At 41.2% G+C, this 19,404-nt stretch overlaps 1 protein-coding gene across 2 annotated transcripts in view; it reads left to right on the forward strand.

Annotated features, from left to right (window-relative positions):
• Positions 1-19,404, forward strand: part of cep290 (centrosomal protein 290) — a 64,808-nt gene that overhangs the window by 2,971 nt on the left and 42,433 nt on the right. For both annotated transcript variants that reach the window (XM_078167627.1, XM_033635167.2), the window contains exons 4-18: positions 19-65; positions 604-738; positions 2,215-2,268; positions 3,708-3,854; positions 5,345-5,527; positions 5,675-5,764; positions 6,647-6,769; positions 7,446-7,569; positions 11,150-11,322; positions 11,643-11,805; positions 11,929-12,029; positions 12,112-12,178; positions 16,241-16,350; positions 17,985-18,060; positions 18,286-18,419. In XM_078167627.1, coding sequence (XP_078023753.1) covers positions 19-65; positions 604-738; positions 2,215-2,268; positions 3,708-3,854; positions 5,345-5,527; positions 5,675-5,764; positions 6,647-6,769; positions 7,446-7,569; positions 11,150-11,322; positions 11,643-11,805; positions 11,929-12,029; positions 12,112-12,178; positions 16,241-16,350; positions 17,985-18,060; positions 18,286-18,419 — 1,727 coding nt within the window. The remainder of the gene's footprint in view (positions 1-18; positions 66-603; positions 739-2,214; positions 2,269-3,707; positions 3,855-5,344; positions 5,528-5,674; positions 5,765-6,646; positions 6,770-7,445; positions 7,570-11,149; positions 11,323-11,642; positions 11,806-11,928; positions 12,030-12,111; positions 12,179-16,240; positions 16,351-17,984; positions 18,061-18,285; positions 18,420-19,404) is intronic.

Consider the following 19,404-nt stretch of genomic DNA (forward strand, 5'->3'; position numbering starts at 1 on the left):
ATGTCCTCTCCTCTGTAGAAAAGGAGCTCCTCGCCAAGTTGTCGAGGCTGGAACAAGAGATCAAGGTAGCGTGTTTCAGCATCTGTCCATGTATTTATCTATAAGCTGAATGTCTGCATACTTTCATACTGTATGTCACATATTTTATTGAGTTACTGAAGGGTTTTCAGTCCCTGTCTGTACCATTATAAATGTGAAAAAATACATTAATGTGTCGAGCTGTAAATCATCCTTCGTGGAGTTTCACTTCCTGCAACAGTGCCAGTTAATTCAGCCTATCATATTGTGTCACTGTGGCTACAAAGGGATTGGTCGTGGTGACTACTGAATGACAGCCCCTAAGAAGATTACAGCTAATTCCCTGCACGCTCACAGCCTCTTCTTCTAGTTCCAACCTATTATTTTAATTTTCTAAAGGTTTCTAAAGTTTTTATGTTCAGTGTGTCATGTAAAGAGAAAGGTAACCTTGTTTTAGGACTTGTTAAAGTTAGTGTGTGCACATATCAGTGTTTATGAACAGATGGAGGTGATGGGACACTAAGAGGTTGTTGGTGGGGGTTGTTTGTGTGTTTGTTTGTCTGGTTTCCGGTCCACACGGTTCAGCACTCCGGCACAGGGCCAGACAGCCGCTTTCTGAGAGATGAGGTTCAGCAGCTCGAGACCCAGCTGGAGCTGAAGGAGAGAGAGTTGACCCAGTTAAAGAAAGAAATGGGCAAAGAAAAGAAAACCAGCGAGGAGGTACGAGCACGTCACCCATAATTCACACACATAACATCAGACTGTGGATTCAGTGTTAAGTCCTCAGATGACCTGCAGATATTAGCTGGTTAGTTAGATTGGTGCAGTGTCAAACATTAGTCAGGTGTGCTGGTGTGTCATTTTTAAGAACATGCAATCAGAGATAATTATTTTTGTCCCTTGATGTTATTCATGGAAAGAGATGGTGTCAGTTGGTTTTATTGAACTGCACATATTTATATTTTTAATATACTAAAGTGATATATATTTGTTCTAACAGAATTTTTAACTAAAAAAAAAAGTTACATTTAGCTGTTCATTACATCAGGGCTTAAAATACGATGTACATGACTTTCAAAATTACATGCACCAATTTTTTTTAATTTATTTTTTATACCTCTGAGCTGGCGATGGACGCAGACAGCTTTATGTTTTTGGGTTGTCCATCTCAAGAACTTCAAATTTGGCACAAATGTCCACCTGGACTCAATGATCATCTGATTAGATTTTGGTACTCGAAGGTCAAGGTCACCATGACCTCAGGGGTCTCATTCATGTAAATGGGATATATTAAAAAAACACTTGAGGGAATTTTTTCAAATTTGGCACAAACATTCCCTCAGACTCAATAATGAACTGATTAGATTTTGGTGGTCGAAGGTAAAGCTCAGTGTGACTTTGCATTTGTCTTATTCTCAAGAACGTGGTATCTCAAGAAAACTGGGGGAATTTCTTTAAATCTGACACAAACGTCCACTTGAACTGAAGAATCAACTTTGATGGTCAAAGGTCAGAGGTTACTGTGACGTTTCAAAACATGTTTTTGGTCTTAACTTAATAATTTATAAACTTATTATGACAAAACTTCACACAGATGTCAATTGTGTGAGTGTTACAGCAATGTGTGAAAGTTGGCAGCTGTACCAAGTTACATGCACAGGTGCATGTAGAGCTGAGCATTCGATTTCATTTATTTATTTATTTATTTATTTATAACATTTTAAAAAATAATGATAAAATTAAGTAGCATTTATTGTAGAAAGAAATCTCTACAAAACAGAGCCAAACAATAAATCATGAACAGAGTCACAATGAGAAACTTAAATTAACATTTCATGTCCTAAAAGGAGCAGGAAGAAGTAACATGTTTGTCAAGCCCCTCCCCCAATCCCAAACTATACTAATCCAGCACTAATCAAACTATTACAGAAATTTGCTCTCCTCACCATCAATTAATCACACATTTTCACCACTGCACCTTTTAATACCCTATAACCAATATTACCCTGTGTATAAAACAAATTCGAAAATTCAAACGTGCAAAGCTCAAATTGTATGCACACTAACGCTCAAACCAACGTGGTATTTCGAGCCCTGGAAGCAAGGTTATAATTGCTAAGTGCAAATGTATCATATGATGTGTGGTTAAATTCACACTGTGTTTCAGCATCTCGCGCTCTCTGCTTGTTCTCCCAGTTGATTGTGCGAGCAGAGGAGGCCGAGGATGAGGTCAAGAAGCTGAAAAGAGAGGTACGTGGCTGCTGGCGCTACAACACACGGACCATTGAGATCTTTTCATTCATTGCTTCATCTTCACACTTCATGTCTTCATTCTACTTAATTTAAAACATGTGTGTAGTCATGTGCTCTGCCATCATTTGCTTTTCTCTAAATTCATCTTCTCTTTTCATCTCTCTCTGTTTCACTGGCAAAGATAAAAAAACTTAAGAAGAAGGTAAGAAATAGAGGTAGTGAAGTAAAATCAGCTTTCGGTTATTTAAGTAGGAGTTTGATTCTGTAGATATAGAAAGGTGAAAATGAGCCAGTATATCGAGGACACATTTTAAAGCTTTATCTACAGATGGTCACTGCTGCACAGTTGTTTCATGTTGCCACAGCTCCAAGAGAAATCCAAAGACTGAGAGTTACCCCGCTGATATCATCCAATAGGTGTTAACTTTAGTAGAAATAGAAACAGACTCTGCGATGGAGATAGCTGTGGTTGAAGGTGTTAAGTTGTCAGGTTGTCTGTCCGTCCGTACATCCATCTAATTCTCCTGAACACGATATATCAAGAATACCATGAGGGAATTTTTCAAATTTGGCACAAACGTCCACTTTAAATCAAGGATGAACTGATTAGATTTTGGTAGTCAAAGGTCAAGGTCACTGTGACCTCAGCTATCTCATTCGTGTGAATGGGATATATTAAAAAACACCTTGAGGAATTTTTTTCAAATTTGGCACAAACGCCTCAGACTCAAGGATGAATTGACTAGATTTTGGTGGTCAGAGGTCAAGGTCACTGTGACCTCGTATCCATCTCATTCTTGTGAACACGTAACTCAAGAACACCAAAGGAATTTCTTCAAATTTGGCACAAATGCTCAGTTGGACTCAAGAATTAACTGATTAGAACTTGGTGGTCAAAGGTCACTGTGACCTCAAGAAACATGTTTTTGGCCATTACTCAAGAAGTCACATGCTAATTATGACAACATGTCATGAAAAAAAGTCAAACAGCATAAAATGATGAAATGATGATATTTTATATCACAAAGGTCAAAGGGGAAAATGAAGAATTTATTTACGGCAAACAGGAAGTGCGTCAACAACTGTGCAACCAAAACAAGACAAGGATAGTGCTTTTGTTTTCCTCAGTAGCTATCCTCAGTTCCCAAAGAGTATTAGTGTAAGGTCTTTGCAGTTACTGCTGGCCTACAGTAGAACATCTGATGTAACTATGGAAACTCTACGTGGCAAAAGAAAAAGAGTTCAGTTGTGAGACTCGGATGAAAAACAGAAAGTGATCCGATTGTTGTTGCAACAGCAGCTCAATGGTTCAGATCCAAACAGAAGACAAATCCATTGTTTAATATCAAATGAGGTGTCTTAGATTAGCGTGACCACAGAGCGTTGGACCCTCGGCTTTTCATGACACTATTTCTGTCCTTCCTGTTCCACAACAGAACGAGCAGCTCCAGCAGGATGTGGATTTCTACCGCGGAGAGCTGGAAAAGAAAGAGCCGGCCCCATCCAAAGATGAGAACGCTGAGATCCAGAAGAAGCTCACCCTGACTAACAGACAGCTCTACCAATACATGGAAGACGTTCAGGTACACCAATTATTTATTATACTGTGTGGGGAGTGAGGCAACAGCCCATCATCTGGAAAACCTGGCAACAACACCAAACTTTAGTCTCTGAGAAATAATGAACTACCAAGGCCCTTAGCGGAAGAAAACACCGTGTACTGCAGAAAACATTCAAGATCAGTGTTTCAAATAATAACTTAACTTTTTACCAATTATTTTTATGGCTTTCATCTGTTTTTATTACCTGCTTTTTGCACCGCTGCTGTGCAGCATGTAGGCGGGGGCTGTACTGAAACCTGGTGTTTAATGAGCCCTGATTAAACACCATCCTATTTATAAGCCCCGGTGTTTCAAGTTCTGCTTTTTGTATTGGAGAGATTAGAAAAATAGATTTTCCTTTTGTTTCAGCTACATTAATCTCTATAAAATGATATCTACATATGTCTGCAGAATTTATAGCCAACGGCGCAGAATTTAGGTATCAGAAGCGTTCTGGTTTCCATAAGTCGTCTGAATCATGTTGCAGCTGCAGGTAAACAGTCTGTGTGGAGAGCATAAGAGGCAGAAAGCATCGACTGAAATGTATTGTCAGAAACCATCAGATAGTGTCTGACGATGATTATCGTTTTTATTTTATTTATTTATCTGCATCCATATGCAGATATCTGTTTAAGCCAAAATCAATGGCACACAAAGAGGAAGTCTTGGCCCAGATATCTGCTGGCTTCAACGGATCCCCTGAAATATTTGCAGCTACTCCTGAAGGTTTATCATCGTCAGAGCAATAGCTGATGGTTTCTGACAATACATTTCAGTCGATGCTTATGCTCTCCACACAGACTGCACCTTCTCTCCAACCAACTTAATTTCTTACTTGTTTTATCGTGTATGATGCATCTGTGATAATACCAATCCAGAAAAGAAATCTTTATTAGAGCTTGTCACACACACACACACACAGACACACAGACACACACACACCCACACACACACACACACACACACACACACACACACACACAGATCCTGTTTTAGTGACAATTAGGGAGGGAACTAGAAGCTCAAAAGTCTGATAACACTTTACTGTAGTTGATTCTGGTTCTGCTCGCTGCCTCAAGTGCAACAGGATGTTTACTACTCGTTGCTCCTTCCACGTCAGGTGTGTTACGTGTGCCAGCAGCTCAGAGCCCACAATAACTTCATTAAATAATACAAACATGGGTTAATGATTAAAACTAACCATCAGCCTGCTGGTTGTTTAGCTCTAATATGGGTGCATTCGTAATTTACATCCAGTACATATAAGAAAATAAAGCAGTATTAATTCTGTTCTTAATTTTTAAGAAGCAATAAAAAAAAAGAGTCAATAAGAGTAACGTTAACGTACTTTATTGATATGCAGTGTCACTAAGAGTCATAGTACCGTTAAAATCTCAACAATACCCATCCCCAGTATCACGTGAAGCTATGTGTTCACATCGAAGATAATTATATTATTTTGTGTCCACCAGCAAGCGGAGGATGAAATCGTCCACCTGAAGACGCAGAACGAGCAGATGCAGAAAAGTCTGGAGGAGTCGGTGAGGGAGATGGAGAAGATGACGGACGAGTACAACAAGATGAAGATCATCGTCCAGCAGACGGACTCCATCATGGATCAGCTGAGGAAAGAGAGGGATCACGCCAAGCTGCAGGTAAACAACGTCATCAGTGAATTGTTTATTTATTTATTCTGTTCTCAGCTTTAATCTGTGTGTGGTGTGTGAGGTACATGTTCATAAATTACCTGACACACACACCGCAGTGTTGAAGGCATTATGGGATGTGTGTTTGATTTGCAGGTCAGAGAGTTAACAGATAAGATTCATAGCATGACTGAAGAGGACGACCCGATATTGGCGGCAGTCAACTCCAAAGTGGAGGAGTGGAAGGTGAGTTAATCTGATGTCTCTCAGCAAGCTGCCTCTTTTTTCCTTTGAGCCAGGTGCACTGAAAAGATGCTCATTATGATTAAGGAGGAGAGAAGACATAAGTAAGAAGTAACTCAGGGAGTAAATGGAGTTTAAAATGCTTTTAAGCCTCAGAAACCATTTGATGAAGTCAGCAACATTCTGAAAGTCTGGACTTCATTCCTGCTCCACATGAAGTCCCTGTTCAGCAGCAGTACTCTCTGAAGGCCAGTGTTTCATGCATTCATTCCTGTGACAAATGACTCTGCAGTCGTCACAGACTCCAGCTCCGATCAGCTCTGATTGGCAGTAATCCAAATATGACACCCAGGTAGACGCACTAGTTTTCTCCCATTTTCTGACACAATGCAGTGACGTGTCGCCACAACATACTGCCCATCTCTGTCCAAGCAGCACTTAAATATCGTTCAAAATTAGTCGACACAAAGAGAGACTGAAAGCGTAACAGATTTAAAGCAGAATTACCACCCCGTGGTTGTATGACTCCGCCCACCAGTCCAGTGTCTCTGACAGTCTCCATCCATGTCAGTGAAAACATGGATGCTTCACACGCAGAAGATCTATACAATCAGCACAGTTTCAAGATTAGAGTCACCAATTCAGTATCTGACCAAATGTCTCCCCTTCTGTTCCTGAGATATGACGTTAAAACATGATGATGTCACAGTCATTAAGAGGTGATCGGAGCACAAATAGAAACGTGTATTACAGACTTCCTTGATTTAATTCCCGTAAATGAAAATCATGTAACTGTACACATCACTATGCTTCCTTATCTCCAGGTCTGAGTTCAGCTGTTTGTTGATCTGCTCTGTGCTGACATGATCTTTTCCTCCCACACAGAGAGTGCTCTCTGGGAAGGACGAAGACATTTTGGTGTACCAGCAGATGATCCGGGATCTGAGGGAAAAGCTGCGTTCAGCCCAGCTGGACTTGGACAAAAGCAATATTCTTGCCTTGCAGCAGGTCTGTCTCAGAACAGGAGATGACGTAATCTCTTTTTAATGTGGTCACATTTTAAAGCAGCAAAACATTTGTTGATAATAAAAAGAAATGTACTATAATTTTTTTTAACAAAGGATTGATCGTTATTCTAGCCATGTGTCTATCCAAATGTTATGTAACATATTTCACAACATCATCACAGTAAGAGGTTATACTTTAATATATCACAGTGTGATAGCTGCAGGACATGAAGATGCTCAAACTTTAAACATAAATATAAGTTAGTTCTTCCAGATCCTGCACACTTGATTAAGCAAGCTGAAAGTCCTGATTATAGTGCAGAAGGTCATTGTGTGTCCTTCGGAGCAGGGGAATCTGAACTCTAAGTGTTTTGTCATTTCCTGTATTGGCTGTCACTTTTCCTGCTTTCTGCTTCCTCTCACTGCTTCGACATGCTTTACCAACCTGTCCTCCCTTCCATCTGTCTGTCGCTGCTCTGGGACAGGTCATATATGATCTCTGCAGTGTAAGTTTCACCTGTCCTGTGTCCTGTGTGTCTCTCAGCCTCAGCCTCCCCTTGTCTTTCATTTCATAAACTCCCTTAATGATGAAGTTGCTGGTGGTTCAGTGCGGTGCAGCTGTGTCAGTCTTACACAAGAGTCATTGTGATTTGAAATTTTTGGTGAATGTTTTAAAGGCCGTCCAAGAGAGAGACAATCAAATCAAGATCCTGAGTGAGCAGGTGGAGCACTACACAGGTGACATGGAGAAGTACACCCAGCTCATCGAGGAGCTGAAGACATCCACAAAGAAAGACAGAGGTGAGTCCGTCACTGCTGGAGACAAACTTAAGGTCACACAGTGTTCAGTCAGAGATGATCTTAACACTCAGTATTTGTCGTCCGACTGCTACAACACTCTTTCATCAGCCTTTATTCTTTCGCTCATGGTTGACTGGCGTAATAACAGATAGTAGGGACGGGCATTTTAGGTAATATACAGTACAGGCCAAAAGTTTGGACACACCTTCTCATTCAATGCGTTTTCTTTATTTTGACATGACTATTTACATTGTAGATTCTCACTGAAGGCATCAAAACTATGAATGAACACATGTGGAGTTATGTACTTAACAAAAAAAGGTGAAATAACTGAAAACATGTTTTATATTCTCGTTTCTTCAAAATAGCCACCCTTTGCTCTGATTACTGCTTTGCACACTCTTGGCATTCTCTCCATGAGCTTCAAGAGGTAGTCACCTGAAATGGTTTTCCAAAAGTCTTGAAGGAGTTCCCAGAGGTGTTTAGCACTTGTTGGCCCCTTTGCCTTCACTCTGCGGTCCAGCTCACCCCAAACCATCTCGATTGGGTTCAGGTCCGGTGACTGTGGAGGCCAGGTCATCTGCCGCAGCACTCCATCACTCTCCTTCTTGGTCAAATAGCCCTTACACAGCCTGGAGGTGTGTTTGGGGTCATTGTCCTGTTGAAAAATAAATGATCGTCCAACTAAACGCAAACCGGATGGGATGGCATGTCGCTGCAGGATGCTGTGGTAGCCATGCTGGTTCAGTGTGCCTTCAATTTTGAATAAATCCCCAACAGTGTCACCAGCAAAACACCCCCACACCATCACACCTCCTCCTCCATGCTTCACAGTGGGAACCAGGCATGTGGAATCCATCCGTTCACCTTTTCTGCGTCTCACAAAGACACGGCGGTTGGAACCAAAGATCTCAAATTTGGACTCATCAGACCAAAGCACAGATTTCCACTGGTCTAATGTCCATTCCTTGTGTTTCTTGGCCCAAACAAATCTCTTCTGCTTGTTGCCTCTCCTTAGCAGTGGTTTCCTAGCAGCTATTTGACCATGAAGGCCTGATTGGCGCAGTCTCCTCTTAACAGTTGTTCTAGAGATGGGTCTGCTGCTAGAACTCTGTGTGGCATTCATCTGGTCTCTGATCTGAGCTGCTGTTAACTTGCGATTTCTGAGGCTGGTGACTCGGATGAACTTATCCTCAGAAGCAGAGGTGACTCTTGGTCTTCCTTTCCTGGGTCGGTCCTCATGTGTGCCAGTTTCGTTGTAGCGCTTGATGGTTTTTGCGACTCCACTTGGGGACACATTTAAAGTTTTTGCAATTTTCCGGACTGACTGACCTTCATTTCTTAAAGTAATGATGGCCACTCGTTTTTCTTTAGTTAGCTGATTGGTTCTTGCCATAATATGAATTTTAACAGTTGTCCAATAGGGCTGTCGGCTGTGTATTAACCTGACTTCTGCACAACACAACTGATGGTCCCAACCCCATTGATAAAGCAAGAAATTCCACTAATTAACCCTGATAAGGCACACCTGTGAAGTGGAAACCATTTCAGGTGACTACCTCTTGAAGCTCATGGAGAGAATGCCAAGAGTGTGCAAAGCAGTAATCAGAGCAAAGGGTGGCTATTTTGAAGAAACTAGAATATAAAACATGTTTTCAGTTATTTCACCTTTTTTTGTTAAGTACATAACTCCACATGTGTTCATTCATAGTTTTGATGCCTTCAGTGAGAATCTACAATATAAATAGTCATGAAAATAAAGAAAACGCATTGAATGAGAAGGTGTGTCCAAACTTTTGGCCTGTACTGTACATATTTGAGTACTCACATTAAATTATTTAATAGGATTCAAACACCCAGGTGGGTAGGGGATAGTGTTAAGCTTACCTTTCTGCGCTGTACAGACTGTAGACATTAGCTGTGATCACACAGAAAGTGTGTAATCAATCTAAGGTTTATTTATTTATTGTATCTGTCCTGCAGTAATCAGTGTATAGTGGCTGACCTGTTGAGGCAGAGGGTACTGTCTGTAGCTCTGGTTGAGGGGGAGAGGCGGTCAGCAGATAAACAGAGATCTGTGTGGGTACATGAGACCCTAAAAAAGAGGCTGGATCATGGGGAGTACCACCAGTTGGTCCAGGAGCTTCTCCTCCATCATGGACGTTTTTTCGACAGTGTTCCGGCAAAAACACGAGGCACATAGCAACACAAACACAGCGAGCAAAAAGCTTCATTCTAATAAAACCCTATTTCAAAAAGCTGCCTCCAGCTGCTGAAATACTTTCAGTGTGATCAGGGCCTTAATGTTACAAACCTCTCACTGCACATTCATTTTGTCAATATACTTCCAAACATCACTCTTATGCCTGGTTTCTGTTCTGCCTGTAACGTCAGATGAAAACCTTTAACTTTATCTGCGGCTGCACAGATCTCTCATTTTTATGTCTCTGCACCAGCAATAGCCGTGGCTGCAGGCGTTATGTATACCAGTGAAGCTCAGTCTCAGCCCTCAGCTAAATTAAGGACAACCCCAGTTCCAAAAACAGGCTGGGATGCTGTGTAAAACATAGATAAAAACAAAGTGCAGTAGTTTGCTGTCCTGTCTGACCTACATTCAACTGAATACAGCACAAACACGTTCTAATAAAGTTAAGAAAGATACATGTTTACCTCTGTGTGACATCATCACCTTCTCTTTTAAAAACTCAGTCAGTGCTTGGGAACTGAGGACCTCAGTGTCTGACCTCACTCTCTCGACCCTTCATCATGTTCCACACATGTTCAGTGGGAGACAGGTGTGGACTGCAGGCAGGTCAGTCTGGTACCTGCACTCTGTCACTACGAAGCCACGCTGTTGGAACACGTCACAATGTGTCTCATTGTCTCGCTGGAATAAGACTGTCTGGATAATAAGTTGTCTGGATGGCAGCGTCCATCTCAGACGAGCTCGGGCTCAGAGAAGTGACTGTCATCGACAGTCAGTGTTGGTTTTTAGTGTTGTCCCTCACGTGCAGAGATTCCTTCAGGTTCTCTGAATCTTGTGATGATATTATGGGCTGTAGAGGGTGCAATAGGCCGTTTTTCCTGCTCGTGAACAACTCGATGTCTCTTTCATTTCTAATCATGATACATTAATCTGTTCCCACTTCACCTGTTTACCTGCTGAATGTTCCAAACAGGTGTTTTTCACAACTTACCCAGTCTTTTGTTGCCCCTGTCCCAACTTTTTTGGAAGGTGTTGGAGGCATCAAAGTCAGAATCAGTGTGTATTTACAACAAAAAAACAAAACCAACAACAATTTATCAGTTTGAAGATTAAATATCTTTGTACTGTATTCAACTGAATATTGGTCAAAAATGATTCACAAATCATTGCATACTGTTTTAATTTAAGTTTTACAAGCAGAGTTTTATAAACAACAGTTCGTAAGTTACTGAGACTCTTATATCAAACTCTGTGGCTGTTAAACACCGGTAGTTATTTATGAAGTAAATTGGCGAGTAAATTCTGATACCCTGCCCTCACCAGCTGGTCGCCTTTGTCTGTAGCTGAAGAAATAATTTCCTTTTCTCGTCCAAGGCCTGCCGTCATCTGTCCAGCAGAGGAAGATGGAGGAGCTGAAGTCCAAGCTGGAGGCTGCAGAGGTGCGAGTGTCGGAAGCAGCGCAGGCGGTAAAACTGGCAGAAGCTCACGCTGAAGAAAAAGACAAAGCACTCATTGAGGCTTCAAACCGCTTGAGCCAGTATGAGTCTGTAAGTCTACAAACACCCCTCCCTCCCAGTTTGGTTTATTTCAAAGAATTTTCATTCTAAATCGAATTAATTGAGACGTCAGTTCCCAGAAGCAGTTTTTATTTTTTTCCTTGTCTATCATGGCTTTTAATAGACATCGGAATGACTGTGTGACTGTGGTGTGATCCACGTGGTTTTTGGGTCCACAAACTGAGCGTTTGTCTTCCAGCTTGTCTAATCACATCTTGATTTCCCTAAAAGCTTTAGAGTTGGAAGAGGAGCCAGGAAAAAGACATGCTTTCTGATGGACGAGTAACGACAGCTCTGTTTGTGTGTTACAGGGCACTTACGGCCTTGAAGCAGCCATTGTGGAGCTCAAAGAGTGTAAAAATCAAATTAGAGTGAGAGACCTTGAGGCAGAGGCCATGACCAAAGAGATCAACCAGCTCGAGATGAGAATCAATGACCTCATGGACGAAAACGAAGATTTCCGTGAAAAACTGGGTCAGTTCTTTCTAAAATCATGTTATTCCCACATCTCAATGTACTTAGACACTGACCTGATCTGACCTGGTGAAATGAAATTCATTTTACTTTTCTTTATTTTGTTCTTTTTCATGATTCAAGGTCTGGAACCAAAGCAGGAAGTGGATCTGACAGAGTTCAGGCGAGCCAAAGAGCTCAGACAGCGCCAGTACAAAGCAGAAAACCAAGTCCTCACCAAAGAGGTAAAGAGTTACAGATGTTATAACTTCTGGTTTTATAATGTCTTTGAGCACTTATGACCTCACTGTGTGATTTCCTGCTCAGATCGAACGGCTTGAAGAAGAACGACTGGAGCTGAAGCAACAAATCAGACGCTTGGTGAAGGAAAGAGGTGAAGGAAAAAGTCACGCAATTAAATAACTCCAGTTACTGTATTAACATCCTTCTGCCGCGTTTTTTATGCCTACGCATCAGCGACAGCCGCGGCTGAAGGCATTTTGTTTTTGGGTTGTCCATCTGTCCATCCGTCCTGCTCTTGTGCACACAATATCTCAAGATGGCCTTTAGGAAATGTCTTCAAATTTGGCACAAACGTTTACTTGGATTCAGCGATGAATTGGTTAGATGTTGGTGGTCAAAGGTCACTGTGACCTCATCTGTCTCATTCTTGTTAACACGATATCTCAACACCATGAGGGTGTTTTTTCAAATTTGGCACAAACATTCACTTTGACACACTGATTTGATTTTGGGTGGTCAAAGGCCAAATGTCAAGGTCACTGAGACCTTGCATCTGTCTCATTCTTGTAAAAACGCAACTCTGGAACACCTTGAGGGAGTTTGGCACAAATGTCCACTTGGACTAAACGATAAATTGATATGAATTTTGTGCCCAAAGGTAGTACTGGGCAATATGGCAAAAAATATCTTGTGAATGTTTGTCTATCTCTGTGTGTCAGCCCTGTGGTGGTCTGGCGCAGAGTGTTTACACCGGCTTAAGATAACAAATCAAAACTTTTGCTCAGGTTTGGTTCGGGTTTGGTCCACTTGACATGCTGCTGTGTTGTGCTATGGCCTATTCAAGTGCTTATTATTCATGTGACAACGCCTGAACGCAACACAGGCTCTGCTCCAATTGAGTGTGTGTTGTGCTGCTGTGCATGCGGTGTGTTTGACTGTGTATAACAGCAGCCTTTTGATGGTCATTTACACACTGTCCATGTGTGATCACGCTGTAGTCTGGCGACCTGTCCAGGGTGAACCCTGCCTCTCGCCGAATGTCAGCTGGGATAGGCTCCACCCACCCCCACCCCCAGAAAATAAATTAATTAATTAATGTTCCCTGCATTGATTGATATTGATATTTATGACAATATATAATTTGATAATGCTGCGAGTTTGAAAAGTGTCCTGATGATGACCGACACCTGAATAAACCAAATGATTCATGAGTTAAACTTACAGTAAAGTTTATAACATAAAATTGGGAAATATAATGTAAAGATCCAAGCAAACATTTTGTAGTAACACTGTTAACATGCAGACGTGCGTTGTGCCCTCAAACCTGCAGTCTCGCAGTTCTTGAACCCGTCTTTCTCCACGGTGCTCATGGGCATCATGTCTTTGGTCATGAAGTATGACACTGCAGCAGAGGAAGAGGACTCTACTGATTGGTGTTTTGGTGCAGCCTCGCTAGCTCTGCCCATGGCAGCAGAAGTGCTCGGTTGTTGAAGACTTGTCGGTGGACTTTCTGCAGTTTTCATGCTCTCTGTGTAGTCGCTGGGACGCCACCTTTTCAGGCGATGGAAAAGATCTGTTGTGTTTCCCGTCCTGGTTGGCACCAACTGACGACATATTTTGCAGACAGTCTTTGTCCGTGCATCGTCACCTTTCAAGTAGGCAAACCACCTCAAATTATTGACGTTGTGTAACTTTTTTATGCACAGTTTCGTCCATTTTTGAGGATGAAGCAAGCTCTTCTTCAGCTTCTCTTCCACTCATTTCCCCCTCTTTTTGTCATGTCCATGCTGCTTTCACTTCCTCCTCATCTCAGCACAAACTTTACAGTAAAACACTGCAGATTGACTGACAGCTGTCTGTTAACTTCTGCCGTTTGGATCTAGGTCTGTCCATATCCAGTAAAAAGGACTTTAGTTTAACATCGTCATCAACATGCATTTTATTGCGATCCCGTTTTGAAATTGTTTCATCATCCAGCCCCAGTTGAAGGTCACTGACCTCACAAAACATGTTTTTGGCCATAACTCAAGAATTCTTACGCTAATTATGACAAAACTTGACACAAATGTCTAACAGGATAAAATAATGAAGGTCAAAAGGTCAAAGGTCAGCTTGACTGTGACATCGTCATGTTTTAACGTCATATCTCAGGAACAGAAGGGGAGACATTTGGTCAGATACTGAATTGTGATGACTCTAATATTGAAACTGTGCTGATTGTATAGATCTTCTGTGTGTGAAACATCCATGTTTTCACTGACATGGATGGAGACTGTCAGAGACACTGGACTGGTGGGCGGAGTCACACAACCACAAAGTGATATTTATATTTCCCCTGAGGGATAAAGATTAACTTGAGGGTTTTCTGTCTGCCCGTCTGACGGAGTGATATCTTACACAAAAGTTGTCTGTCTTTGGGAAAACTTGAAGTTGAAGTGGGTTCATGTTGTCGACAAGCATGTAAATATTTGCACTTGATTGGCCTTATGAGAACAAAAAGTTGTTTCTGAGTTTGTCTGCGCCTCAAGGGATAATGTCTATTATTGATTTCACTTATTTCCTTAAAGTGATAGTTGGGATTTTTTGAAGCAGGGTCACAGGAGGTCCTTGTACAGAGTCAGTATCTAAAGCCCCGTTTCCATCAAGCAGCAAGGTTCAGACCAGTTCAGTTTAGCTCAGTACGCAGTATTTCCATTTCCACAGTGAAAAGTTGTGGATGGTACCAACAGAACCATTCCTTAGCGTCCCCATGTTTGGTCCCCCCTCTGTTGGGGTACCTAGCACATAGATCTGGTACTAAAAAGTGGAGTTAGAAACCCTGCAGTCTGATTGGTCGGTAGAGGACAGTCACTCTGGTTATATGTAACCTCTGTTCATACATCAGTAAAGGACGCGGCCCTCACCGTGGACATCAGCCACATCCTTTGAAGACTGCATCAACCAAACCAAACAGTCTCCAAAATGGGATGGTCTGCTCTGCGGAAGATTTCCTGGTTGCATCACCAGTTGTTCTCGCCCCGACCCGCTGGTGTTTCTGTTACTTAGCAACCAGTTGTGCTTGACGAAAGAAGGATTAAGCTAGAAAGTTAGTTAGCCCTAAATCATGGACCCAGAGATTGTTATAATATATATATATATATATATGTATATATATATATATATATATATATATATATAAATTTAATACTTGAGGAGATGACTCACCACGGGAGACGCCACCGATATTTTTTTGGGCATTTTTAAGCCTTTAATCGATAGGACGGAGAAGCGTGAAAGGGGGACAGAGAGAGGGAGTGACATGCACTCCCTCTCTCAGCCCTGAACTGAGACACAGGTTATGAATATAAATTGAAAGGATGTTTTGCCGGCAACTTTTGAGGTGGAACGTTAACTTGTAATGTTACCCAATGTATGAGTTGATGACGTGAATCCATCAACACACCTTAAATTTCACTATGACAACTTTAATTTGGAGCGGATCATGTGAAGGTCATATATTCTAATGCTCACTTCCTGTGGGCTACAGCAACACTAAACCCCTGAGCTTGCCTGAGAAGGACTAAATGCACAAAGCTGCTATTTTTAAATATCCCATGGAGAGAGACTCTCACTGCAGCCTGTTCTGTTTTGTTCTGAAAATGTGGGCGTGCAGCCTCGTTCTGTGGACGATAAACCAGGTGCAGACTTCCATCTCTGTCACAGCTGATGAGGAAATACAGCGAGTGCTGGACGGAGCAGTGAGTGACAACAACCCTGCCCACATTTAAGAGGACTGTCTGAACAGACCGAGGGTCTAGGTACCATGTCTGAAGGGTCACTGTTGGTTCCAAAGGTGCTGGACTGAAAGGGTTTGGTGGAAACGGGGCTTTACATTCAGTCAGGACTTGATGAAGTGACAAAAAAACAATATAACGATACATTTTCCGTGTTGATCAATATTGATCTTAATTACAGTTTCTAATTTGATAATTCACCTACATTGTTTTCGAGGCAGAAATTTAATCAAACACGTTCTAGAGGCAGATATCAGGCCAAATAAATCCAAAACTATCCACAGTAGATGGTGAGTTGAGAGTGAGTTGAAAGTTTGTCTGTTTCATTACAGAATTATGTTCTTTTAAGCATTTTGATAAATGTCATATGGATAGAAAAATATTCAGCGTTCACATGTTTCTGTTTCTGAAGTCTTGGTAACAATCAGCTGTGTCTGCAGGGATCCCACAGTCCAGCTTGCTGCCGGAGGAGGACATCAGCCCCCGCAGGACCATCCAGCTGCCACTAAACCAAAGCAGCACTCACACAGATGAAGAGATCAGACGCAGAGTAAGCTCATGGCTGCTGACATGTCAGCTTTAATCAGGGCCCAGCTTTTCAAAGAAGACCAACTTCCTGATTATGCCACAGGCGTAATTAATAGTTACAGCTGATTTCTATCCACGGCACATTGGTTTGTAGTTTTATTACCAACAATTTGCTCTGTTTGTGTTTTGTGTTTCATTTAATCTGATTTTGTTTATTCAGTGTCATCTGGTTTATTCCAAGAATGTCTTTTTCCTGGACAGACTGGGTCACATGAGTGGTGTACCAAACAGTGAAAACAAATAATATGCAAAATCAAAATAATTTCAGAAAGAAGAGGTAAAAAATGTGTGTCGATGAATTCATCTCCTTTTTATTTAACAAGTGTTGAAAGTTTGTATTTTGGAGGGAGTCAGATGATGTCATGCATCCAAGTACTTTAATTACTTTAGTAATTAAATTAGCAATCTCTGAACCCATCAGCTGTTTTCTGAGATGAAGAAGTCTCTGCGGGCCGTGGACAATATTTCAGGAGATCCGGTGTAGCCTGTGGATATCCGGGCCGAGACATGGTCTTCTGCTTCCTGCTTATTTTTTACAGTTGCATTAGCAGCCAGAGACGAGTCCTGGAATTCTGTCGTGTGTAATGAAAATAATTTATACTGTAATCTTCCGTGGTTAACCTTCAACGTAATGTAGCATATCAGCAAATGTATTTTCTCTGTGGGATAGTTGTTGATGTAACGCAGCTCTCTTTTTATGTGTGCCAGCTAACTGGAATTATTTTTCAATAGTTTGAACCTCAAACATTTGAAAAGCACTGCATAAGAAAATGATTGAGACACTGTGATTTTATATGTTTCAATACGGATGCTCCTCTATGTCTTTTAAATGTTACTGCATTTTTGAGGTTGAGAAATTGACGAGAGCAGCGTAGGGATGCTGTTCTCTTTCAGTCGCCTCTTACGCTCAACTCGTAGAGCGGGCGCTCCAAGTACAAAGACTGTGTCCTTGCCACAACGGCCTTTCCAACTCTGGCCCTTTGCTGCATGTCTCCACCCAATTCACGCCAGGATTTCCTGTCAAATAAAGGCAACAACGCCCAAAAAAGATCTTTAAAAGAAAAAAAAGTCATGCAGTATTTGACGTAAAGTTTACGATACCATTCTGTCGGTGTGACACGTTGTGAATGGTCATGGAAATTATATAATGGGTCCTTAAAAAGTCGTGGAAAAGATTTTGTGTGAAAACTCTCTGCACACATACACAAATATCTGTTCATAGAAATTATTGAATTAATAATTGCTGCTTATGTCAGAAAGACAACAGGAACTGAAATCGCAACTTTTACTTTAAGTCGTAAATGAAGCAGCAGTGTCCTGTGTTGAATCCCGTCAGGAGTTACATTAAAAAACACAAGTAAATCCAGTGAAAAAGAAAAGCTATGTAGAGCAGAACAAACTGAATCAATAAATGATTCATGATCAGAATTTTGACTTTATATCAGATATTTTATCTCACAATAAAACATGTCATGATTTGAGGTAACAGGTATTTTAGAGTTGTGTCTGGTTTGGTGGCGCCACAGTCGACACAGGTCATGTTGCTCCTGCAGCTGAAAGGTTTTTATTTTTAGTGACGTCATCTTGTTTTTGCAGAACGAGTATCTTGAAAAAGAGCTGAGGAACAAGGAGAGAGAGCTGGAGCTTCACAAGACCCAGTTTCACATCAAATGTAAGTCCCGCCGTGCTGTTCATCTGATTCACATTTATAGTTCTCATGCACAGACTTAAGGATGAGTCACAGATTTAGTTTGTCTGACAACATTTAGAAGTATGAGAATATGTACTGCACATTATAAGTGAATGAAATACATGTGAGGCCTCAGCTTTACTGACATTGTTTCCTTGTATGTGTGTGTGTGTGTGTGTGTGTGTATGTGTGTATGTGTTAACTCAGTGGATGAACTGTCCAAAGTGAAACGAGACCTGGAGGACGCGCTGAAAGACGTCCTCCAAGCCATGAGGAGTAATCAAGACACCTCTCCATCTGGTGCTGCCGTCAACATCACCAGTCTGGAGAGGTTGGCTAATGTAAGTATCTCCCATGGACCAGTTTATGATCAGCTTTAAGGGGAACTCTGGTATTTTTAACCTGAACTTTGTGTCACCATGGTTTTATGTCTGAGTTAACAACAGTGTTTGAAATGGGTCCAGTGTTGACAGAGAGCGCTGCAGCCTGCAGCAGCGACGAGGGATGTCAAGATACTAGAATTTCTAACTCGATACTGATACTCAGAAAAATACTTGTGGTTTTGATAGACTGGAGGAAAATGACAAAAAAAATGAGAGGCATAAAAAATATTTTTTAATAAAGATAAGACCAATACAAACAGTGACAACAAGACAACAATACTTTTAAGTTGCCTCAGGTAGTGCAACAAAAAAGGGGTAACGTTTATGATAAATGTTTAATACTTCAGTGATGACGAAACTGGAGTTCTACTTCTCAGAATTCCTCATACAGAGCAGGGTCACAGAGTTGTGAATCACCAGAGGATCCACGATACGATATTATAACAATACTGCAGTCACAATACAATATTACAGTATTGTGATGAAATATAATAGGATTTATTGCGATTTTAAACTGTAGATTATGTTCTTAAAGGAAACTTTGTCAACATCTGATTTATCTAATAAGATAGTTTTCAGTCTGTTCATCTCACTTCAGTCATTTTATTTGCAACAACATCTGTATCTAGTGGACTGAAAAAGCAGTTGATTATATTATTCCAGTAGGCTACCTAAAGTTTAATTTGTATTTGTGATATTAATTATTTATCCAATTAAAAAAAATCAATACTTGGCACTGTGTGACGATACGATATTGTGCTGTATCGATTTTCCCCTCTCCTACAGTTTGTAGCGCTGTTTGCATAAAGGCTCATTGACATCCTCACATACCACGTCTTTAACCGCTTGGAAAATGAGAGGTCCTGAAAAATATGTGCTCAGGAATGCATGCGTGTTACTCTGGTGTTTGAGCGTGCCTACTGCACGTCTTCATTAAAAACAT

Source organism: Epinephelus lanceolatus, chromosome 5 (assembly GCF_041903045.1).
Source record: "Epinephelus lanceolatus isolate andai-2023 chromosome 5, ASM4190304v1, whole genome shotgun sequence".
Lineage (NCBI taxonomy): Eukaryota > Metazoa > Chordata > Actinopteri > Perciformes > Serranidae > Epinephelus > Epinephelus lanceolatus.